At 48.1% G+C, this 19,935-nt stretch overlaps 1 protein-coding gene across 1 annotated transcript; it reads left to right on the top strand.

The window, feature by feature from the left end:
• Positions 1 to 4,223: 4,223 nt before the first annotated feature.
• CD207 (CD207 molecule) lies at positions 4,224 to 13,580 on the top strand (the record flags this gene model as incomplete). Its single annotated transcript, XM_082672753.1, is given in 7 exon segments — positions 4,224 to 4,239; positions 8,888 to 9,004; positions 10,362 to 10,736; positions 11,333 to 11,484; positions 12,151 to 12,193; positions 12,196 to 12,268; positions 12,751 to 13,580. Coding segments are annotated over 7 exon segments (1,014 nt in total). The 3' UTR covers positions 12,989 to 13,580.
• Positions 13,581 to 19,935: the final 6,355 nt, after the last annotated feature.

Genomic DNA, 19,935 nt, shown 5'->3' with positions numbered 1-19,935 from the left:
AAGACAATCATAATAATAAACTCCATCCACAAAGGACAATAACACACGTCAGAGAAAACATGTGAAGTCTTCAGTAATCTCACTAGCTATCAAGAAAATGCAATATAAAAATTGGCTATAATATGGGTACAAAAGAAAAAAAGAATTACTCACTCCCACTGTTGATGAGGGTCCAGGAGAAATGATTTGTTCTATTATATACAAACCTTTCGAGAGCATAATCGTCCAAACTTATCACAAAATCTATTTTTTTTAAAAAAATACATGTTTTGGTCCAGCAATTATGCTTATAGGAATTTATCCTAAGGAAATAATGATGGATACAACACAGAGATATTGCTGAAAGATATTCATTGTGAGGTTGTTTATAGTGATGAGGAACTGAAAGCATCCTAATTGTTTACTAATAAAGACTTGGTTACATAAATTGTTATAGCTATATAATACAATAGAATACTAGGGTTCCATTAGAAGTAATAATATAGACTTTTTTATGGGAAAGAAAATAGTCAACAATAATTTATATAATCAGTATATTTAGCATGGTGAATCACATCAAAACCATATGTATTTTATTTTTTTTTACAGTTGTCATATATTCTTTTTTAATTGATTCACAATGTTGTGTTAGTTTCAGGTATACAGCAAGGTGATTCAGTTATACATATATAGATATTTTTCAGGTTCTTTTCAATATAGGTTATTACAAGATACTGAATATAGTTCCCTGCACTATACAGTAGGTCCTTGTTTATGCAGCCAAGTTTTGGATGAGCCTGAGAAGAAAGCCTGGGGGCGCAGGTGGATGAAAGAAGCTGTGATTCTTGCCCCATGTTGGGTCTGTGGTTTCTAGAGCTCTGGGGACTTCTAACGGTTAACTAGCCTTCAGTAAGTGGTTTACTGAATGAGCGGGACTAGTTAGACAGTAACCTTATGATTGCCCTTCAAACTTGCTTTCGTTTCTTGTTCTTTTTCACCCTGGATGGAACCTCAGGCAGGTGTTATAGCTTTTCTAGTCACTTTAATATAATAAAAAAATCGAGTCAAAAAACCACAAAAGGGCAAATGCCCATCAGATTTGAGTTTCTCTCCTTCCCCAGTATGAGATGTTGGGGGGAGGGCTTGGCTTTTATCTTGTTCCCTTCCTTTCTCTCTTCTTCATTCTACCCACCCCACTCCTAAATTGTAGCTTGCTACAGGTGTCAGAAAGGTCTTCCTTGATGGGAACAGTTGAAATCTGGTATTCATGCCTCTGGACGCAGCATATTGTAAATGTCAATTCATTTTCCTGGGCATGTATTTGGGGGGTTTCAGGAGACCTGCATTGCCCAGGTCTCTCAATGGCCTTCCTCTTGCACAGGCTGTCTGCTTATGGCCTGACCTCAGCGCCTGCTTTCTGAGTCCATATTGGCTCAGTCCCTCTCAATCAATTAAGAAGAGTTTCCTGCAGGCAGAGGATGCAGGGCAGGGGGCGGGGGTGGAAGGGAACGGTGGAGGTAGGTCTGGTCCATTGACACACATTTTTTTCCCCATCAAACTCTGGAAGAGATTTCATCTTTATATTTTGCTTTTCTTCCCCACTCTGCTGTCCCAACGCAGTAGTTAGCTAAAGCTTCTTGCCTTAGATTTTCTCCCCTTCTTCTTTTTTTAAAAAAATTTTATTTATTTTTGGTTGCATTGGGTCTTCGTTGCTGCACATAGCTTTCTCTAGTTGCAGCAAGCGGGTGCTACTCCTCGTTGCAGTGTTTGGGCTTCTCATTGCTGGTTCTTCTCTTGTTGCAGAGCATGGGCTCTAGGCGCATGGGTTTCAGTAGTTGCAGCATGCGGGCTCAGTAGTTGTGGCACGTGGGCCCTAGAGTGCGCGGGTTTCAGTTGTTGCGGTGTGGGCTCTAGAGCACAGGCTCAGTAGTTATGGCCCACGGGCTTAGTTGCTCCGCGGCATTTGGTATCTTCATGCACCAGGGCTCGAACCCATGTTCCCTGCATTGGCAGATGGATTCTTAACTAGTGTGCCACCAGGGAAGTCCCTCCCCTTCTTTTAAAATAGATTATTTTTTAGAGCAGTTTTAGGTTTACCGCAAAATTGAGCAGAAAGTATGGAGCGTTCTCACATACTCCCTGCCTCTAGAGGGCGCCTCCAGCCTGTTCCACTCTCAACACACCCCACCAGAGCGGTGCATTCGTTACAATCGATGAGCCTGCTCGACGCATCGTTATCACTCAAAGTCCATAGTTCACAATAGTGTGAGCTCCTGTTGTCGTACATTTTATGGGTTTTGACAAATGTGTAATGACATGTATCCACTATTACTGTATCACACAGAGTAGTTTCACTGCCCTAAAAATCCTGTGCTTCACCTATTCATCCCTCCCTCCCCCATAACCCCTGGCAACCACTGGTCTTTTTACTGTATCCATAGTTTTGTCTTTTCCAGAATACCATAGAATTGGAACCATACAGTATGTAGCCTTTTCACATTGGCTTCTTTCACTTAATGATTTACTTTTAAGTTTCCTCCCTCTCCTTTCATGGCTTGATGGCTCATTTATTTTTATTTTTTGAATCCAAGGATAAATTGATTTTATTAAAAAAAATTTTTATTGAAGTACAGTTGATTTACAATGTGTATTAGTTTCAAGTATACAGCAAAGAGATATATATTCTTTTGCAGATTCTTTTCCATTATAGGTGATTACAAGATATTGAACATAATTCCTTGTACTATATACTAGGTCCTTGTTGTTTGTCTCTTTTATAGTAATATGTGTCTGTTAATCCCAAGCTCCTAATTTATCCCTCCCCCACCTTTCCCCTTTGGTAACCGTAAATTTGTTTTCTACATCTGTGAAAATAACAGACAGAAATTTTTTTTTTTTTTTTTTTTGCAGTACGCAGACCTCTCAGTGTTGTGGCCTCTCCCGTTGCGGAGCACAGGCTCCGGACGCGCAGGCTCAGCGGCCATGGCTCACGGGCCCAGCTGCTCCGCGGCATGTGGGATCTTCCTGGACCGGGGCACGAACCCGTGTCCCCTGCATCGGCAGGCGGACTCTCAACCACTGCGCCACCAGGGAAGCCCTCTACCCATTTTTTTAACCAAGTTGATTTTGTTATTGGTGTTGAGTTGTATAAGTTCTCTATATTTTTTGGATATTAACCCCTTATCAGATATATCATTTGCAAATGGTTGGTTGTCTTTTCATTTTGTTGATGGTTTCCTTTGCTGTGCAGAAGATTTTTCGTTTGTTGTAGTTCCATTTGCTTATTTTTGCTTTTGTTTCCCTTGCCTGAGGAGACACATCCAGAAAGATATTGTTAAGACTGATGTCAAAAAGAGTGTACTGCCTATGTTTTCTTCTAGGAGTTTTATGGCTTACATTCAAGTCTTTAATCCACTTTGGGTTGATTTTTATGTATAGTGTGAGATAGTGGTCTAGTTTCATTTTTTTTTGCATGTGGCTGTCCAGTTTCCCCAACATCATTTATTGAAGAGACTATTCTTTCTCTTGTATATTCTTTGCTTGTCTGTATAAATTAATTGTCCATATATGTGTGGGTTTATTTCTGGGCTCTCAGTTGTTTCACTGACCTATGTATCTGTTTTTCTTTCAGTACCATGATAGCTCATTTCTTTTTAGTGCTGAATAATATTCCATTGTTTAGAAGTAACACAGTTTGTTTATCCTACTATTTATTTATTTTTTAATTTTATAAAAAGACTTTTGGCTGCATTGGGTCTTCGTTGCTGCTTGTAGGCTTTGTCTAGTTGCAGCGAGCGGAGGCCACTCTTCATTGCGGTGCATGGGCTTCTCATTGCGGTGGCCTCTCCTGTTGCAGAACATGGGCTCTAGGCACGCGGGCCTCAGCAGTTGCAGCACACAGGCTCAGCGGCTGCGGCATGTGGGCCCTAGAGCCTGCCAGCTTCAGTAGTTGCAGCGTGTGGGCTCAGTAGTTGGGGCACACGTGCTCAGCAGTTGTGGCTCGCAGGCTTAGTTGTTCTGAGGCATGTAGGATCCTACCAGACCAGGGATTGAACCCATGACCCCTGCATTGGCAGGCGGACTCTCAACTACTGTGCCACCAGGGAAGTCCCATCCTACTATTTATTTATTATCACCGACTGAAGGCCTTAGACCTTTCATTCATGTGTCAAGTACCAGCCTGTTTATCTCTCAAACTTCAGGGATATATACCAAAATTTCTGTTAAGGCTACCCTAACTTAATATGGTGAGGAAGTGTGGTAGGTACAATAATGGCCACAAAGATGTCCACATCGTAATCCCAGAACCTGGAAGAACATTAAGTTACATGGCAAAGTGGAATTAAGGCTGCTAGTAAGCTGGCTTTAAGAATTCCCTGATGGTCCAGTGGTTAGGACTTGGTGCTTTCACTGCCGAGGGTGTGGGCTCAGTCCCAGGTCAGAGAACTAAGATCCCACAAGCCTTGTGACACGGCTAAATAAATAAATAAGCTTGCTTTAAGATACGGAAACTATCCTGGATTATCTGGGTGGGCCCAATGTAAGAGGCCTTAAAAGTGGAAGCAGGAAGCAGAAGACTCAATGTCAGAGTAATGGGTTGTGTTAAAAACTCAACCTGTGGACACTGGCTCTGAGCCAAGCGAAGTGGGGGGTGAGAAGGGGGCGTAGTTTCCCAAAGGAAGGGGACTCTTCGTATCAGAAATGGAGATGGGAATGATGCTGGGGAAAAGATACAGGAGCTGTCCCATTCAATACTTATATAAATATATACACAGTTATAGTTAGGTATAGCTATGGATATAGATGTAAATATATATATACATACATGTAGATAGGAAGAATGAACTGTGTGTACAGCTTTTTTTTTCTGTATGGTAGATACTTTTTTTTTTCTTTTCACTCGCCTGGATTTTTTTCTATAATGAATATCATTAATAAAGAAATAAAAGATACAAAAGGAAACTACGCATACTTTTCCCGAGAGCCCTGTGTTACTTTCCTGCCATGAGTTTGCCCTCTCACTAAGGACACAGGCAAGGGCTCTTTGACCCTGATAGTTCAGAGCAGCCTCCTCTGCCTGGCACACAGTGATCTTTCCATGCAGCCAGGTGGCCCCCCATATCCATACCACATTATTTACGATCGCCCCAGACGTAACTGCCTGTTCACTGAGGTCTAGCCCATTGTCACTGTGCCAGAGAAACATTGCCCTCACACAATGTTCTAAAAAAGAGGAACTCATTCCCAGGGTCAAGAGAGAGCTGGGGAGGCCCCCTGTAGTCTTGGGAAAGTCTTCCCTTCTCCCTGGGATGATGGATGCCGTGTTTTCCCAAGAGAAGCACTGTTTCTGAGGGCAGGGTCCATGGTTTTCTTTCTCTTTGCAGCTGGTGCAGAGCAGGCATTCTAGAGGAAAGGATGGTTGAAGGGCCCCACCTACCATTTCTTTCTTCTTGGTTTCTCTGCCCTATCCCCTGTTCCCAGGGCACACATCCAGAGAGTGGCATGGAATCCTTTGGTTATCTGGGACCTGCTGGTCAAATACTGCATCACATTATATACAGGAGTCCCCTATGAATCAGTCTGACCAGCTGTCGTAACTCTCTCCTTTCTCATCTCATTCTCCCCTCCCCTCCCTTCCTCCCAGCCTCCTCCAACCCCTCTCCCTGGTTTGTTGTCTACTTTAGTTTCCTCTGTGCCTTGGATGGAGGGACTCAGATCACCACTCCTTGGAGATGACCCCCAGCACTGCTGGGGCATTTCAAACAGTGGTCTGTTTTCCACTCCCATTGATTATGCCTATGGTCTACCTCCAAGCATAAGGAGAGTCCCAACCAGAGAAGGGGAGAGCGGCCAAACTGTTTCCTTCCTCCATCCTTATCCAGAGGAGGCCTTAGAACCCCAGGAGCATGGCAGTGGGGCAACAGAAACATGAGCACTGACTTCCCTCTCTCTCATCACAGCAGTGATTTTTGGTCACTCTAGATCTGGCCCAAAGTTCCTCCTCTGTTTGGAAGAGCGGGGATCTCCTAAATGTCTGGGAGAATCGCCCTCCTTCCTGGCTGGAAAGTGAGGCTGAGGCACCCACCTCCCACTTGGTCTTTTCCGGGAGACTGCTCAGGAAATACCTGCGGATAAGCATGGCCAGAGGAAAATAGCTCATGACCCTGCAAAGTGGGAAATGAAACTCCTCATGGTCAGGACTTTTACAGAAACCATCTCCGAAACCCCAGAGGGCCCACAGGATTGCGGTTGCTTCTTGCCTATCTCCCTCATGCTGGATCAGCCTTTTGTACAGCTATCAGCAGAACACTCACCTGAAGCCTCCATTTCCATCACTTGGAGTAAATGCCCTCCAAGCCCAGTCCCATCTTACGCAGTGAGTCCCGTCCCAGCTTGGCGAGGCTTCCAGATCCTTTCCTGGGACCACTGGGAGGGCACATGGGCATTCTACCAATCACTCATGCTACATAACAGAAGAGGTTGGGGAAAGTCAACTTTTCAACAGAGAGGGAAGGGGACAGACATTCCAAGGTGTTATGTGGCAGCTGCTCTCCCTCAGATGCCTCAGGAGGAGACCAGGACCCCAGTGGTACTTTCTACCAAGAATCCAAAGTAACTTGGATCCTGGGGATTCTCCATCCCCAGGCCCTGGGACGTGGATGTGAGGCCAGGAACCAGGAGCAGAAGGGCTGACGTGATCCTGGGATTAGGCTGGGTAACAAGCCTGAGAGCCCAGAAACAGAACATTCTGACTCCTTCTGAGCCCTGGTAGAACCAAGGCTCTTCAACTAGGTGAGTGGCTTGAAGAGAACAGGCGTGGTTATAAATGTTCAGAGACTGGCAGTGAATTAGGAGTGAGGCCTTCAGTTTGTGGGGTTAGCTAACGTCAAAGCTCAGAGCAGACGGCGGGCCTGGACGTTATGTGGGTAGGGAGGAAATGAGACAGGATGAGAGGAACACCACCCTTGTGATCCAGCTTCCTTCCCAACACTTGGAAAGGGTGGTGTGGAGTCTTCTCTGGTTTCCCTCAACCAGTCAGAGAAACAGCTCTAGTCTGAGGCCTATTCAGCCTGGAGAGGGGAGCAGCAATGGGTCTGTAATCACAATGAACTGGTCAGAGAGGGAGCTGGGATCCTCTCCAATATCAAAGGCAGTAGAAGCCTCTGCAAGTAAAGGTAGTGATCTCCTTGGCCCTGACCATTTAGCCTCCAGCCTTGGTCCCTGACACCAACCTGTCATCCAGCTCCATGGCTCAGGGTCAGGGAAGCCCGGTCAGGTTTCTAGTCCTGTGGCCAGAGTTGTTATGCATTTTTGGGTAAGGTTTAAAACCACACTTGCCTCATGCCTTTACTATGGGAATGAATGAGAACTGCTGGAGGCCACAGAAAGATGCAGTAGCTTCCAGAAGACAGATTCCAGTCCACAGGCTGGAATCTCAGAGTTGAGTCATGACCAGCCATCAATTATTCTATTCATTTCTCTTTCATCTATTCATCCATCTTCCATCCATCCATCCATCCATTTTCCATCCATCCATTTTCCATCCATCCATCTTCCATCTATCTATCCACTCATCCATCCATCCATCAATCCATCCAATTAACTGGACTGACTTCCTTCTTCTTCTCCTTTTCTCCCTCTCTTCCTCTCTTTCCTACCTTCCAAGAAATATTTGTTTAGAATCTGTTATATACCAGGTTTCTCAGATGTGGCAGATTTCTTCAAAGTGTCAGAAGCTTCCCAGGAGAAAACTTAGTCCCTCATGGAGCCCCAAATCAGCTCCTCTCTGCCCTAAGCATCTCCCATGAATGAAAGAGCAGCTCCTGGTCTGATATTGCTGGGCCTCCCACATTGTCTGAGACCCTCACAAATGCAGGAAGCAGAGAGGAGAAGCCAAATCGTACATTTAGTTTGAATCTCCAAGCCCCATTTTATAGAGGGATATTCTATCATCTAAGATGCCCTAAACAGAAGTAGAATATTTTTTTGCAGTGGTCTGCTTACTGGTCTCCCTGCTTCCAGATTCCCCACACCCTGATCTCTGCCCCTCACCACGATCAGGCTGATTTTTCTTCAGTGTTCCTGTCCTTGTCTCTCTCCTGCCTAAAGTCCTTCACTGGCTCCACATCACCTATAAGCCAGAGTTCAAGCTCTTTAACACGACCCAAAAGGATCTTTATGATCTGACCCCAGGTGCCTCCTTAGCCCAGGCCCTCCCTGCTCAGGTCATATATTGATACTCTATACTCCAACAGTGCCAAACTACCTATAATTTGCCAGGCACTCCATACTTTCCAATATGTTAATCCCTCTACCCGGAACTTCTTAAAATTACTCCAGTCTCTGTATTTCCCTTGAACTGTGCATATTCTTCTATCGTTATGCTTATCACCCTGTATTGTAATTTATATGCTCAGGTCTGCTTTCTTGCCAGATGGTGAGCTCTTTGAGTACAAGGACTGTGAGTTCTTCAGCTTTGTGTCTCAGTCCTAGCACAGTGCCTGGTATCTAGAAGGCATTCAATATGTATCTGTGGGGTGAATGGAAGGCAGGATGGAAGATGGATGAGAGCCGTCTTAGAAAAAGCTTAGCCTGAGGACAAGGTAGTTAAAGTGCCCATGTAATAGACCCCCTGGAGAAGATGACAAATGGCCTCTTCCTGAAAGCTCAGGCCCTTGAGGAGAGAACCGAGCTGTAGCCTAGGTGCTTAAGCCAGAATGGGGAACTTTGGGATAACACAATGACTTCTGGGGGTCACTTCCCTTTTCCTCTAGATAAAAGGACTTTGGGGAGAGAGCTGGCCGGGAGCACCTGTGCCAGGAGGGTTACGGTGCAGAATCTGCTCAGGGCTCTGTGCCCAAACCCACAGTTTGCTGGTCCAACAAACGCTCTCCTCTTCTTCCTGCAGAGCCTCCTCCCAAGACGCGTCCATCTCTGGTTCTGGGAAGACTTCTCACAGTCCGTGCTGCAGTCATCTTCCTGATGCTGGTCCTGGTCGCCTCCGTCCTGCTGCAGGCCATTCTCTGTAAGTCCTCAGCTTCCACCTGGGCTCCATCCTTCTCCATGGCCAGTCGGCTCCCTCTCTCCCCCGCTCTCTGGTGGTCTCTCCTGCCTCTGGCTTTTTCATTTGTCTTGTTTCCCCTCTTTCCATGTGCAGTCAGAGAGTCCCCTCCCACCTCCACACCCCCGCCGTCCCCCGTAAGATCAGCTGCTGCTCCTTCCTTTACAATTCTGGGGAGATTTTCCTGACGGGGATCAGCATGCTTGTGCTCTAGGACACGCTCTTTAGTCCCCAAGAAATGTTCGCCCATCTTCATCCTGTGTCATTTCCTCCTTCCTCTCTGAGTTTCGTGTCCCTTTGATCGAGAGCCTTGTGGGTAGCCCCCAACAGTGAGCATGATGTTTCCTGACCCCACAAGGGATGGTGTCCCAACTGTATCCTCAGCCCTAACTGACTAGATGGAGAACCTGGCCAACAGGTTAGGGTTAGGGTTAGGGTTAGTGTTAGGGATCACTGCCCCCCCACCACAGGACCCCTTCTCTTCACTCTCCTGCTCCCACAAAGGTCATGTCAAGGGAGACTTCCTACTTCTTCACTGGATGTGTGATGTATCTTTCTCCCTCTTCTGGCTTTGCCAAGCCTCATGGCCTCTGCTTCTTCTTCCTCTCATTAGGTCTCCAGAAAGCAGGTGGAGGGAACATCTGCACTCTCCCTTCAAGGCCTCGGGACATATTTGGTCTTGGACTTGGACTTGGTCTTGGACTTGAGCAGAGTCTCCTCTGCTTTGAGCCCACTTGGCTTATTTTTGGTTTCCTCTGTGGCCTGTGGCCTGAACAGAGTGTGACAGGGGGTGGGACAGGGGAAGAGAAGAAGTGGTTTCGTAATTCTCCCTTTTTGTATTCTCTGGAGAAGAGATCACCTCCAGATTAGAAGTCTGCATAGGCTCTCCCTTCCATAGCCGCGAGGGGCTTATGGGTAGTCATAAGCCGTGCGGCCTAGAGGGACATGGGAAATACGACAAAGTGGTGTTTGAAGGCATCCCTTTACCAAATGCGCCGTGAACATGCAAAGAAAATTTAGAACTGGATTCTAACCCCCTCTTCTGCTTACCCGTGAGAGTCTCTAACAGAGAGCCCGTGTTTTGTCGATCTTTGCATGATCTGCCTCTCCCAGAGTTCCTGGTGCACGGAAGGCGCCCATCGCATGTTTGTTGAATGAATTCATTATGAATGAGTGGAGGGTAGGCAACTGCTCCTTGGGTTGGGTCCTTGGGAAGCTTGAGCCCATCCCTTCCCTCCCCTTCCTTTTATTACCCTGGCAACAGCCCCACTCCAGTCCCTGGGGATCCCCTTGGCTGACCTCTTGACTGTCTCGTATCCAGATCCCTGGTTTATGGGCACAGTATCGGATGTCAAGACCAATGCCCAGTTGCTGAAAGGTCGTGTGGACAACATCAGCACCCTGAGCTCTGAAATAAAGAGGAATAGAGGTGGCGTGGCGGCAGCTGGCTTTCAGGTCCAGATGGTGAATGCCAGCCTGGATCGTGTGCGTTCTCAGATCCGGAGGTTGGAAACCAGCGTGAAGGAAGCCAATGCATGGCTGCAGATGCTAACAAGTAGTTGGGAAGAAGTCGATAAGTTCAATGCTCAAATCCCGGAGCTAAAAAGAGATTTGGATAAAGCCAGTGCTTTAAACGCAAAGGTCCGGGGACTCCAGGGAGGTTTGGAGAATATCAGCCAGTTGTTGCAACAGCAAAGTACGTGACTCAGAAAAGAACGTTGCAAGTTGACCAGTGGCCCGTGGGACCTTGCCAGTCTTAGGCATGACATCACTGGGCTGGTGTGTGTGAAGGGAAGGGAGAGAGGAGCAGGGCAGCCATGGCTGGAAAGTTAAGAAGAGAGGGCTCAGCACTGGGTTTGGGGAGGGCTTAGGGGCTGTTCAGGAGAGAAGGCACTAGGGACCAGCCAGGGTTCCCACACCAAGGCATAGAATATGAAGGCATTAGGGAGTCTCTTTGTCCTGATCCAAAGCCAGCCATTTTCCATTAGTCTCTACCTAGAGCCCAGGGGCTCAGACACTTGTGATGGCCAATGGAAAATTACTCCTCCTCACAAGAGAGACAGATTCCTGATTCAGCCTCTCTCGCTCTCCCCTCTCTGAGCCCAGAGACTCTACCAATCTCAGTCAGACTTTCAGGATCTGAGGGAATGTCCCCAAGCTCCTACACAAGGACCCAAAGACCCCCAGAGCCCAGCCCCATTCACTCTGTCTCTGGGATCCCACTCAAGGATCCCTAGCCAGCACCAGAGAAAACAGGAACACCAGAGTACATATTTCACTCTTGTTCTCCAGATGACATCCTACAGATGGTTTCTCAAGGCTGGAAGTACTTCAGGGGGAACTTCTATTACTCTTCTCAAGTCACAAGGACCTGGTACAGTGCCCAGCAGTTCTGCTTGTCCAGGGATTCACACTTGACTTCAGTGACCTCAGAGAGTGAACAGGTGAGTGCTGTCCTGTGGGCTCTAGGAAAGGGGTGTATTGGTAGCTGTATCAGGCAGGATGGGCAAGATTATGCTGCAGTGACAAAAATCCCCAAATATCAGTAATTCTTCAGAATTACTTCTCACTTGTACACTGCATGTCCAATGAGGGTCAGCAAAGGGTTCTGCTCACTGTGGTTACTCAGGGCTTAGGTCAAAGGAGATTTCATCTCAACATATGTTTCCACAATTGCTGAGGTGAGAAAAGGGAACATGGCACATTGTGTGTTGGCTCTTAAAGCTTCTGCTCGAAGCAACGGACATCGCTTCAGCTCACATTTCATTGACCAAATAAATGCTGTAGTATTTGTAGCTTCAAAGAGGGCAGGGTAGTACAATCTTTCCATGTGCCCAGAAAATAGAAATATTTGTGAATAGAATTAATGACACTGTCTAACCCAAGAAGTCCCGTACCTGTTGAGGCAGAATATTGAACGAGCTCCTTTCATCTGGAGGTGGGCTAGCAGAGCAGGTGAGATCGTGGGCTCTGGAGTCAGAGTCTAGAGTCCTAACCCTGTGTCTGTGGGTTCAGGGGCTGTCGCTGAGGATGGGTGAAGAACACCCAGAGAGACAGATGCTCCAACTCGGAGTCGTGGCAGCACCTCTGCTCATTCTGTCTCTCTGCAGGAGTTTCTCTACAGGACTGCAGGCGGACTTCTCTATTGGATCGGCTGAGCAAAGCAGGGAGTGAGGGGTACTGGTACTGGGTGGATAACTCGCTGTTCAACAAGGTCCAGAGTGTGAAGTAAGCCCCAAGAACCCTCCTTCCCAGACTGACTTTCTTGGGCCAGGGCCAGGGCATGAAGAGTGGAGTGATAGTTCCTACTGACCACAGGGTTTGTGATTCTTCCCCATCCTCGGGCGGCAGGAGCATTGAACAGAGATCTAGCTGACCTCTGCCACTAATTGGCCGTGAAACGGGACAAATTCATGGCCTCTCAGTGCCCTCTGGGGTTTGGCACCATGGCCGTCCACCCAGACTTGGCAGGGACCTCGTTCTAAGTTTAGGTCTTTGCACTGTGTGTTCCCGTAGGGCCTTGAGAGTTGTGGGCTGGTGTGGCCCTGACTTGGGGGGTGATTGCAGGCTTAGAGGTTGACAGATCACTGGTCCCCTTCCTCTCAGGCATGGGAAAACTTGAGATGCTATCAACCGGCACCAAAGCTGGGGTTGAACTCTCTCAGTTATTCATTGGAAATACGTTTTTCTTTGTTTTTTTCCTTTCATAGGTTCTGGATTCCAGGTGAGCCCAACAACACTGGGAACAATGAACACTGTGCCGATATAAAGATGTCCTCATCGCAGTCATGGAATGATGCCTCCTGTGACAATGAATTTCTTTTTATCTCTGAACGACCCTACATGCCATCAGAACCATGTCAGGACTGGCGCCCAAGCTCGAACTTTAAACTCCAATGCTTGTTGAATTCAAGGAAATGCGGCTCTCTCCTTCATACTCCAGGGTGATTTTGAACTTTAATTTTTCTTGTTTCGAAATTGTCTTGAAGGCATCCGGGAGTCTATCTGCCTTGGCTAGGAGTTCTCTGACCCCACAGAGTCAGCTGAAATGGAAAGGAGATCTTGGGTTGAAATGGGAGCTGAGGGTGGAGAGGATTAGAAGTTCACTAATTCACCCAGTGAGGTGAATCAGAACCTGCAATCTGGGGCAGCACCCTGGGGCGTCCCATCCCTTCAGAGAAGCCTCATCTTCACTGCATGAAAGTCGCTTCGACCACCCAAGCAATTGTCTGGAGACTGAGACTCAGGGCTTTTCTGGTTGACTCCCCAGAATTCCCAGTTGCCTGCTGAGGTGGCTGTGTTCTCAGTGGGAAGAGCTCTGCTCTTGGAGACCCTGTTCATGTCATGTACCCATCGCCCCCTACATCCACATCCTCTGAGATCTGAGACCCTTCCTCCCTGGGACGGGCTTGACTGGTTCAGATCTCGGGCTGACATGGGAATGTATCTCCTTAGAGCTGGACCAGCGTCCATGCGCTTCTCCCTCCCCCTCACTCGCTAAACTCTGGGACCCAGTCCGTCTGCCGAGCCCTTCTGCCTCCCCTCCTCTTTCTTCTGCATCTCCTCTCTCCCCAGAGGGCAGGGGAAGGGGCCTTCAGTGAAGAGGGCACCTCTGAGCTTCATTAGAATAAAATGCTGCCTGGGAAAAGGTCAATCTCTTTTGTTGTTTTCTTCCCGCGGGTACAGGTGAATGTGCGGGGAACAACATCTGCTCTCCCGGACATGAAGTTCTGGGGTGTCCTCAGGAAACAGTTGGGGGTTCAAAATAACAGAGTAGGAATGTTCCAGCCCCAGAAATGCCATGAAATATGAGTGGTACTGATCTCTGGCTTTTATTGAAATGCAGCAGAGCTAGCACTGCAGTGTCTGCAGTGTCACGACCCTCCTGGTGGTCTTTCCTCCCAGATGTTCATGGACCATCTTTTGTTCTCTGCCTTTGCTCCCGATGGGGAGACACATCAGGTTTCCCACTCTTCACAGAGACCGTGATCACAGACATCGGGTCCAAATCCCCCATCCAGGGGCCGAGGCAGGAATCCAGGCCCGCACCAGACAGGAGAGGAGCAGAGAGGAAGCAGAAAGGGTGCGGTGTGAGTGTGGGGTGGGCTCAGCAGAGCGGCCCTCCCCTCCTTGGGGTCCTAGTTAGGTGTCCTCTTTAGGGTCCTGGGGAGGGGACGTTTTCCTTCAGTGACTGTGACCAGCAGCCTGGTGTTCTGGGTGCAAAGGGGTCGGGGCTAAGGTCAGGGGCATTAGGAGGAATCTTGAAGGAACATGGGGCAATTGGGGTTTTCAAAATATGGTGATGGACGAGGGATGGGCAGTCAGCAATGGCGTCCACGAGGGAGCATTTGTTAGGCTAGCTCCAGGGACATCTGAGGTCTGAGGGGGCAAGGGCGTCAGGGAAGTGAAGACGGGCAAGTTCACAGGGGTGGATGTGTCGGCATGGAAGGCATCTATGTCTTCTCTAAGAAATACTTGGTTGTTTCTACTCTTCATAATTCGAAGTAGCAAGTTACGGGAGGATGTTATTTCTTCCCAGTGTCGGCTATGTGCTCACAGCACAAGCTGATGTAGAAATGAAATACAAGTTGTGGGCTCAGGGTTGCCTCTAGGGAACTATCCCATTGTGTGTCCAAACATGACACTGCTCTCCATCTTGCTGTCACGCCTGGCGTGTTAGTCGCCACGTCTGGGCTGCCACGTTGAGTAGCACGTGACCCTGCCCCACGCTCCAGCTCCTTCCCTGAGGTGGGCACTTGTCACCAGGGCAGCGGTTTCAGAGGCTTGCATTGTAAGGCCTAAAATTTCACTTATTGCCGTGATATTTTCTGAGGCTTACAGGGCCTCAAAAAGCCTGACTTTGAGTTTCCCAGCTCTCACCAGATATGTCCCCGCACCTGGCCAATTCCCCTTAACTGGACCAGCTGCACTCCACCCAGTCTTCAACCTACTGGGTTCCGCTAACCTGCTAGTCCAGAAACTGTTCAAACAAGCCCATCACATCCTCCTGCAGAACCAGGGACACACTATCCTCTTGTTGCTGCAAAGCCGGCCTCTCACGGCTCTTGCTGGTTCCCTCTGCTCCTGGGTGTAACCCCCGTGTGGCCCTGCATGGTACGCAGTGTCCTCCTCCGGACTGTGACAGTATGTGACTAGTAAACTGCCATGAATATTATCTGCCCAGCGTCAGATGTCATGTGTTTGGCCATCTTGTATTATTTGGGGCAGGAGATGCCTCCCTCACTGACTGAATGCATCCCCTCACAATTCATATGTTAAAACCCTAATCCCCACTGGGTTGGTATTAGGAGATGGGGCCCGTAGGAGGTAATTAAGTCACCAGGGTGGAGCCCTCATGATGGGATTCGTGCTCTTATAAGAAGAGACATGAGGGGCTTCCCTGGTGGTCCAGTGGGTAAGACTCCATGCTCCCAATGCAGGGGGCTTGGGTTCCATCCGTGGTCTGAGAACTAGATCCCGCATGCCGCAACGAAGATGCCACGGGCCAGAACTAAGACCTGGTGCGGCCAAAGTAAATAACTAAATTTTTTTTTTTTAAAAGAAGAGACATGAGAGCTTGCCTCTCTCCGTCTGCTCTCCATCCTGTGAGTTTACAACGGAAGACAGCCATCCGCAAACCAGGAACAGAGCCCTCACCAGGGACTGAGTCTGCCAGCATCCTGATCTTGGGTTTCCCAGCCTCCAGAACCGTGAGAAAGAAATTTCCCTTGTGTAAGCCTCTTAGACTGTGATGTTTTTGCTATAGCAGCCTGAATTGACTAAGACACTCACCACTGGGGTAAATAGGAAGTGATAAGAACAAGGCTGGCCAGGAATCTCTGGTTGGTCCTGATGTGAAGGGATGAATGGGACTCTCTGAACACTTCTCTGGAAAAGAATTTGAACTTGGAAATACCCAGGGATTGAGGCAGTTAACAGAGAGAAGTTGAGTTGGAAGGGCCCTGAGTTAGAGAAAGGCTGGAGGGGCCACCACGGGGCACCTGCAGAAACTAAGAATACGCAGAAGCTGTGAGGCAGAGAAGCAAAGCACATGAGGAATATATCTGGCAGAGAAAAGAGAATGGTGCAGAGGGGGGAATAGGCGAGACACAGAGGGGAGGGCAGCAGAGTGAAGGCCCAAGAGCCAGGCTGCTGAGGTTCCTGGAATCACCTCAGAAGCAGTCCAGCCCTCCTGACACTCCTGGGTCCTGTGCACGTGTATCCTGCGATACGACCTGCCCCCATGACCCTGCTCATTGCTTTTTCTGCAAACTGAAGGAGCCTGGGTCAGTGAGGATGTATTTTTATTTGGAGGCTGTGCCCCACTCTGTAACCAACCAGTGTAGCATTGCCAGGCCCTCCTCCCTTCAGGAAACTGGGACGGCTGCTGCTTTGCCTTGCCGTGTGACCTTGGCTCACTTACCCCCGCAGGCAGGGCTTACCTCTCCAGTGAGGTCACTACACGGGTACCTGCCCTTCTGCTGGCAGTGGGTCCTTACCCAAGAAGTCCAGCATTGACAGAGCTTTAGTCCTTGTCTCAGGTCATGGACACGATAATATGTCTAATGAAATTCCAGGATTGTTTCCATTATAAGCTGGAAAGTTGGGAGCCAAGGATGGGTGAGAATTTTGCCTCATCCAACTTGGGTATTTATTTTATTATAGTATTATACATTTTTTCTGATTCTGCAGGCTAACAATGATTGACATGCCTTCTCTGAATGTTGCAATGAAATGCTGTTGAAAAAATCTATATTTTTGTATTTGAATACAAAGAAGAGGAGAAAAAATCTTTGACCCACTCTTACTGACTGACTGATCCTAGCTCTTGTGAGCAGGTACACGCTATAATATTTTATTTTTCTGTTTTATGCTTTATTTGTCTATGCATCTATGTATCTATCTATCTTCCTTCTTTCCCCTCGTTCCTCCCTCCCTCTTCCTTCCTTCCTCCCTTCCTTCCCCTCCCCTCCCCTTCCCTCCCTCCCTCCTTCCCTCCCTTCCTTCCTTCCTTTCTTCCTTCCTTCCTTCCTTTCTTCCTTCCCTCCCTCCCTCCTTCCCTCCCTCCTTCCTTCCTTCCTTCTTTTTTTCTCTTTCTCACATCATGCCACAAAGCTATCTGTCTCCAGCCCTGCCCTTGGCTGCCTCTGCTTTGGCGCTGATGCCAGGCGGACTCTCCCCAGTGGTGATCTGGGTAGCTCCAAGCTTAGAACCTCACAGCTCTGTAACTTCAGAGGAAAGAATTTCCCCTTTCCAATAGTTTCAGCAAAAGCCCAGCATTGGGTCACATGCCCAGCCCTGAAGCAGTAATGGAGGTCAGGGAGATGGGTTATGTTGATTGAGCCATAGGCTTAATCCTGGGCATTGGGTACGGGCTCAGCCTCACCCCTGCCAGAAGACTGAGCACGAGGGCAGGATGGTTCTCAAGACTAATCCCGGGAGAGATGCCTGAAGGAGCGAGACTGTTAGTTCACAGCTGCCCAGGGCCCTGCTTGCAGCCGTGGGTCTCTTCCTTCCATCGAAACTGTGGGATCAGCCACTCCCAGCTGTTCACCCTGTGTTGTCAGGGGTTGATATGGCTGATCAAAAACTTCTGGGGTGTCTGAAGCTAAGGGTCTGCATCTCTAGGAGGACGGCCCTGTACCATTCAGCAGAGACAGGGACAACCAACCTGTGAGAGGTCCTGACCAATGAGTGGTTCTAAGTGTTAATGTATAAGATGTCCATTTGATTTTTTCTGGCCAGAGAACAGAGAAACCTCTCGGCAAGGATTAGAAACCTCCTGGTGCTTCTTTCCTGCTAGCAGATTATGTTCTTGTGGGAGAAGTAAGAGCTGGGAGCCTGGAGTGGGGAGGGGATTGGGCACAGGGAAGGGGGCGAGAGGAGGAGTCCTGCTGATCAAGCCTGGAGGACTGTGCCCCTTCCTGGCCCAGACCTCGCCCTTCTAGCTGAGCAAGGGTTCTCCAAAGTTCTGCTTTTGAGGTTCTCTCAGCTTTTCAGGCCCAGGAGGAAACAGCTCCTGAGAGGGCTGACGTGGGCCCTTCCTGTATGTGGGGAAACAGAAACCAAGGCAGGCCCTTTCTTTTCTGCTGCTCCCCTGGGCCTCTTACAAACCTCTTGGAGGGTACCTCTGGCAGCTCCCCTCCCACTTGGACACTCCTGGGGTCTCAGGCAGTGCTGTTATGGACTTCACATTTTCCTGTGTCCTCTCCTATCTGCTCAGCTTTCAACTGGCAGGAGGTAGCAGGCTTGTGGATGGTGGCTCTGTATTCTCCACACACACACACACACACACACACACACACACACACACACACGCACATATACACATACCACGCATATACACACACATATATACACATATAAACACATACACATATCACACACACACACACCACACACACACACACGCACATATACACATACCACGCATATATACACACATATATACACATATAAACACATACACATATCACACACACACACACCACACACACACACACGCACATATACACATACCACACATATATACACACATATATACACATATAAACACATACACATATCACACACACACACACCACACATAAACATACACACATATACGAACACCACACACCACACATAAACCTACACATATACACACATACACATATACACACACCACACATATACACACACACACATATAAACACATACACACATATCACACACACACCACACCACACATAAACATACACACACACACATATATGCACACCACACACCACACATAAACCTACACATATACACACACCACACATATATACACACACACATATAAACACACACACATACATACCATGCACAATATACTCATGCACACACGTATACACACATACATATATGCATACACACATATATCACACACATATACACATAATACACATAACCATATACGCAATATTTGGATACACAATACACAAATATACACATATACAAATATACACATGCACACATATATCACACAATACATATATACACATATACACACACACACACACACTGCCATAGCATCAGGAGCTGGGTGTAGGCAGGCACGCCCCTCCTCGCCCTGCCGACGAGCTGTGCTCCCGGCTGGCTGTGGCTGCGTTGACAGTGGCCGTCCATGACACAGGCTCCTGCTGGACCTAAGCTGCTCTCCTGGACTGGCCGCAGGAGGAGGCAACGTTCAGTGTGGCTTCTGCACCATGGAAGCCGGACGGTGGGCTTCTCAGGTGGTGCTCGGGGCCCTATGGGAGGCTGACTCCAGCATTTGGGAAAACACTGTGGGAATAAGATGCAGGGACTGAAGGTGAAAACGGGAAAAATCAACACAATTTGGATGGAACAAGCAACTTGCAAGGAAACTGACATCTCGTAAATGGGCCGCTGGTGAGATAGGGGACAAAGACATAATTAGATTTTCATGAGATAAAGAAAATGTGATCCATTTCGATAAGATTGTAACTCTGGACTGATGGGGAACCGACGAGCGAGAATCTACCGTCATCCTCAGAACAGACTTCAGGAGGGCTGCCTTGACTAGCCATTGGGGCTACTGATTCTGTCCAGCTGGTCACCCCCATGGGGGTGGGAACTTGGGGCTGCACAGCTCCACTGGGATGGCTCACTCCTAGGTCTTGGTCCAGAAGCAGCAGGAACCCCCTGACGCAGTGTTTGTTCCTCCTGGGAGTTACAGGTCTCATTGTAAAGCAGCACGTTGGCTTACCCTGCAGTTTCTTCTGAGTTAGTCCTGAACCTGATCAACTGAGGGGAGCACGGATGCAGTCAGCTTGAGGTGAGATCTTGGATTACGTTAGGTCCTCTTTGATGTTTTCTGACATCACTTCTGACACTAGATGTGTGGTGTTTTC

The sequence above is a fragment of the Grampus griseus genome, assembly GCF_964374135.1.
Source record: "Grampus griseus genome assembly, chromosome: 15".
NCBI lineage: Eukaryota > Metazoa > Chordata > Mammalia > Artiodactyla > Delphinidae > Grampus > Grampus griseus.
The sequence above is the reverse complement of the archived record's forward strand: the minus strand, read 5'-3'. Positions and strand labels throughout refer to the sequence as shown.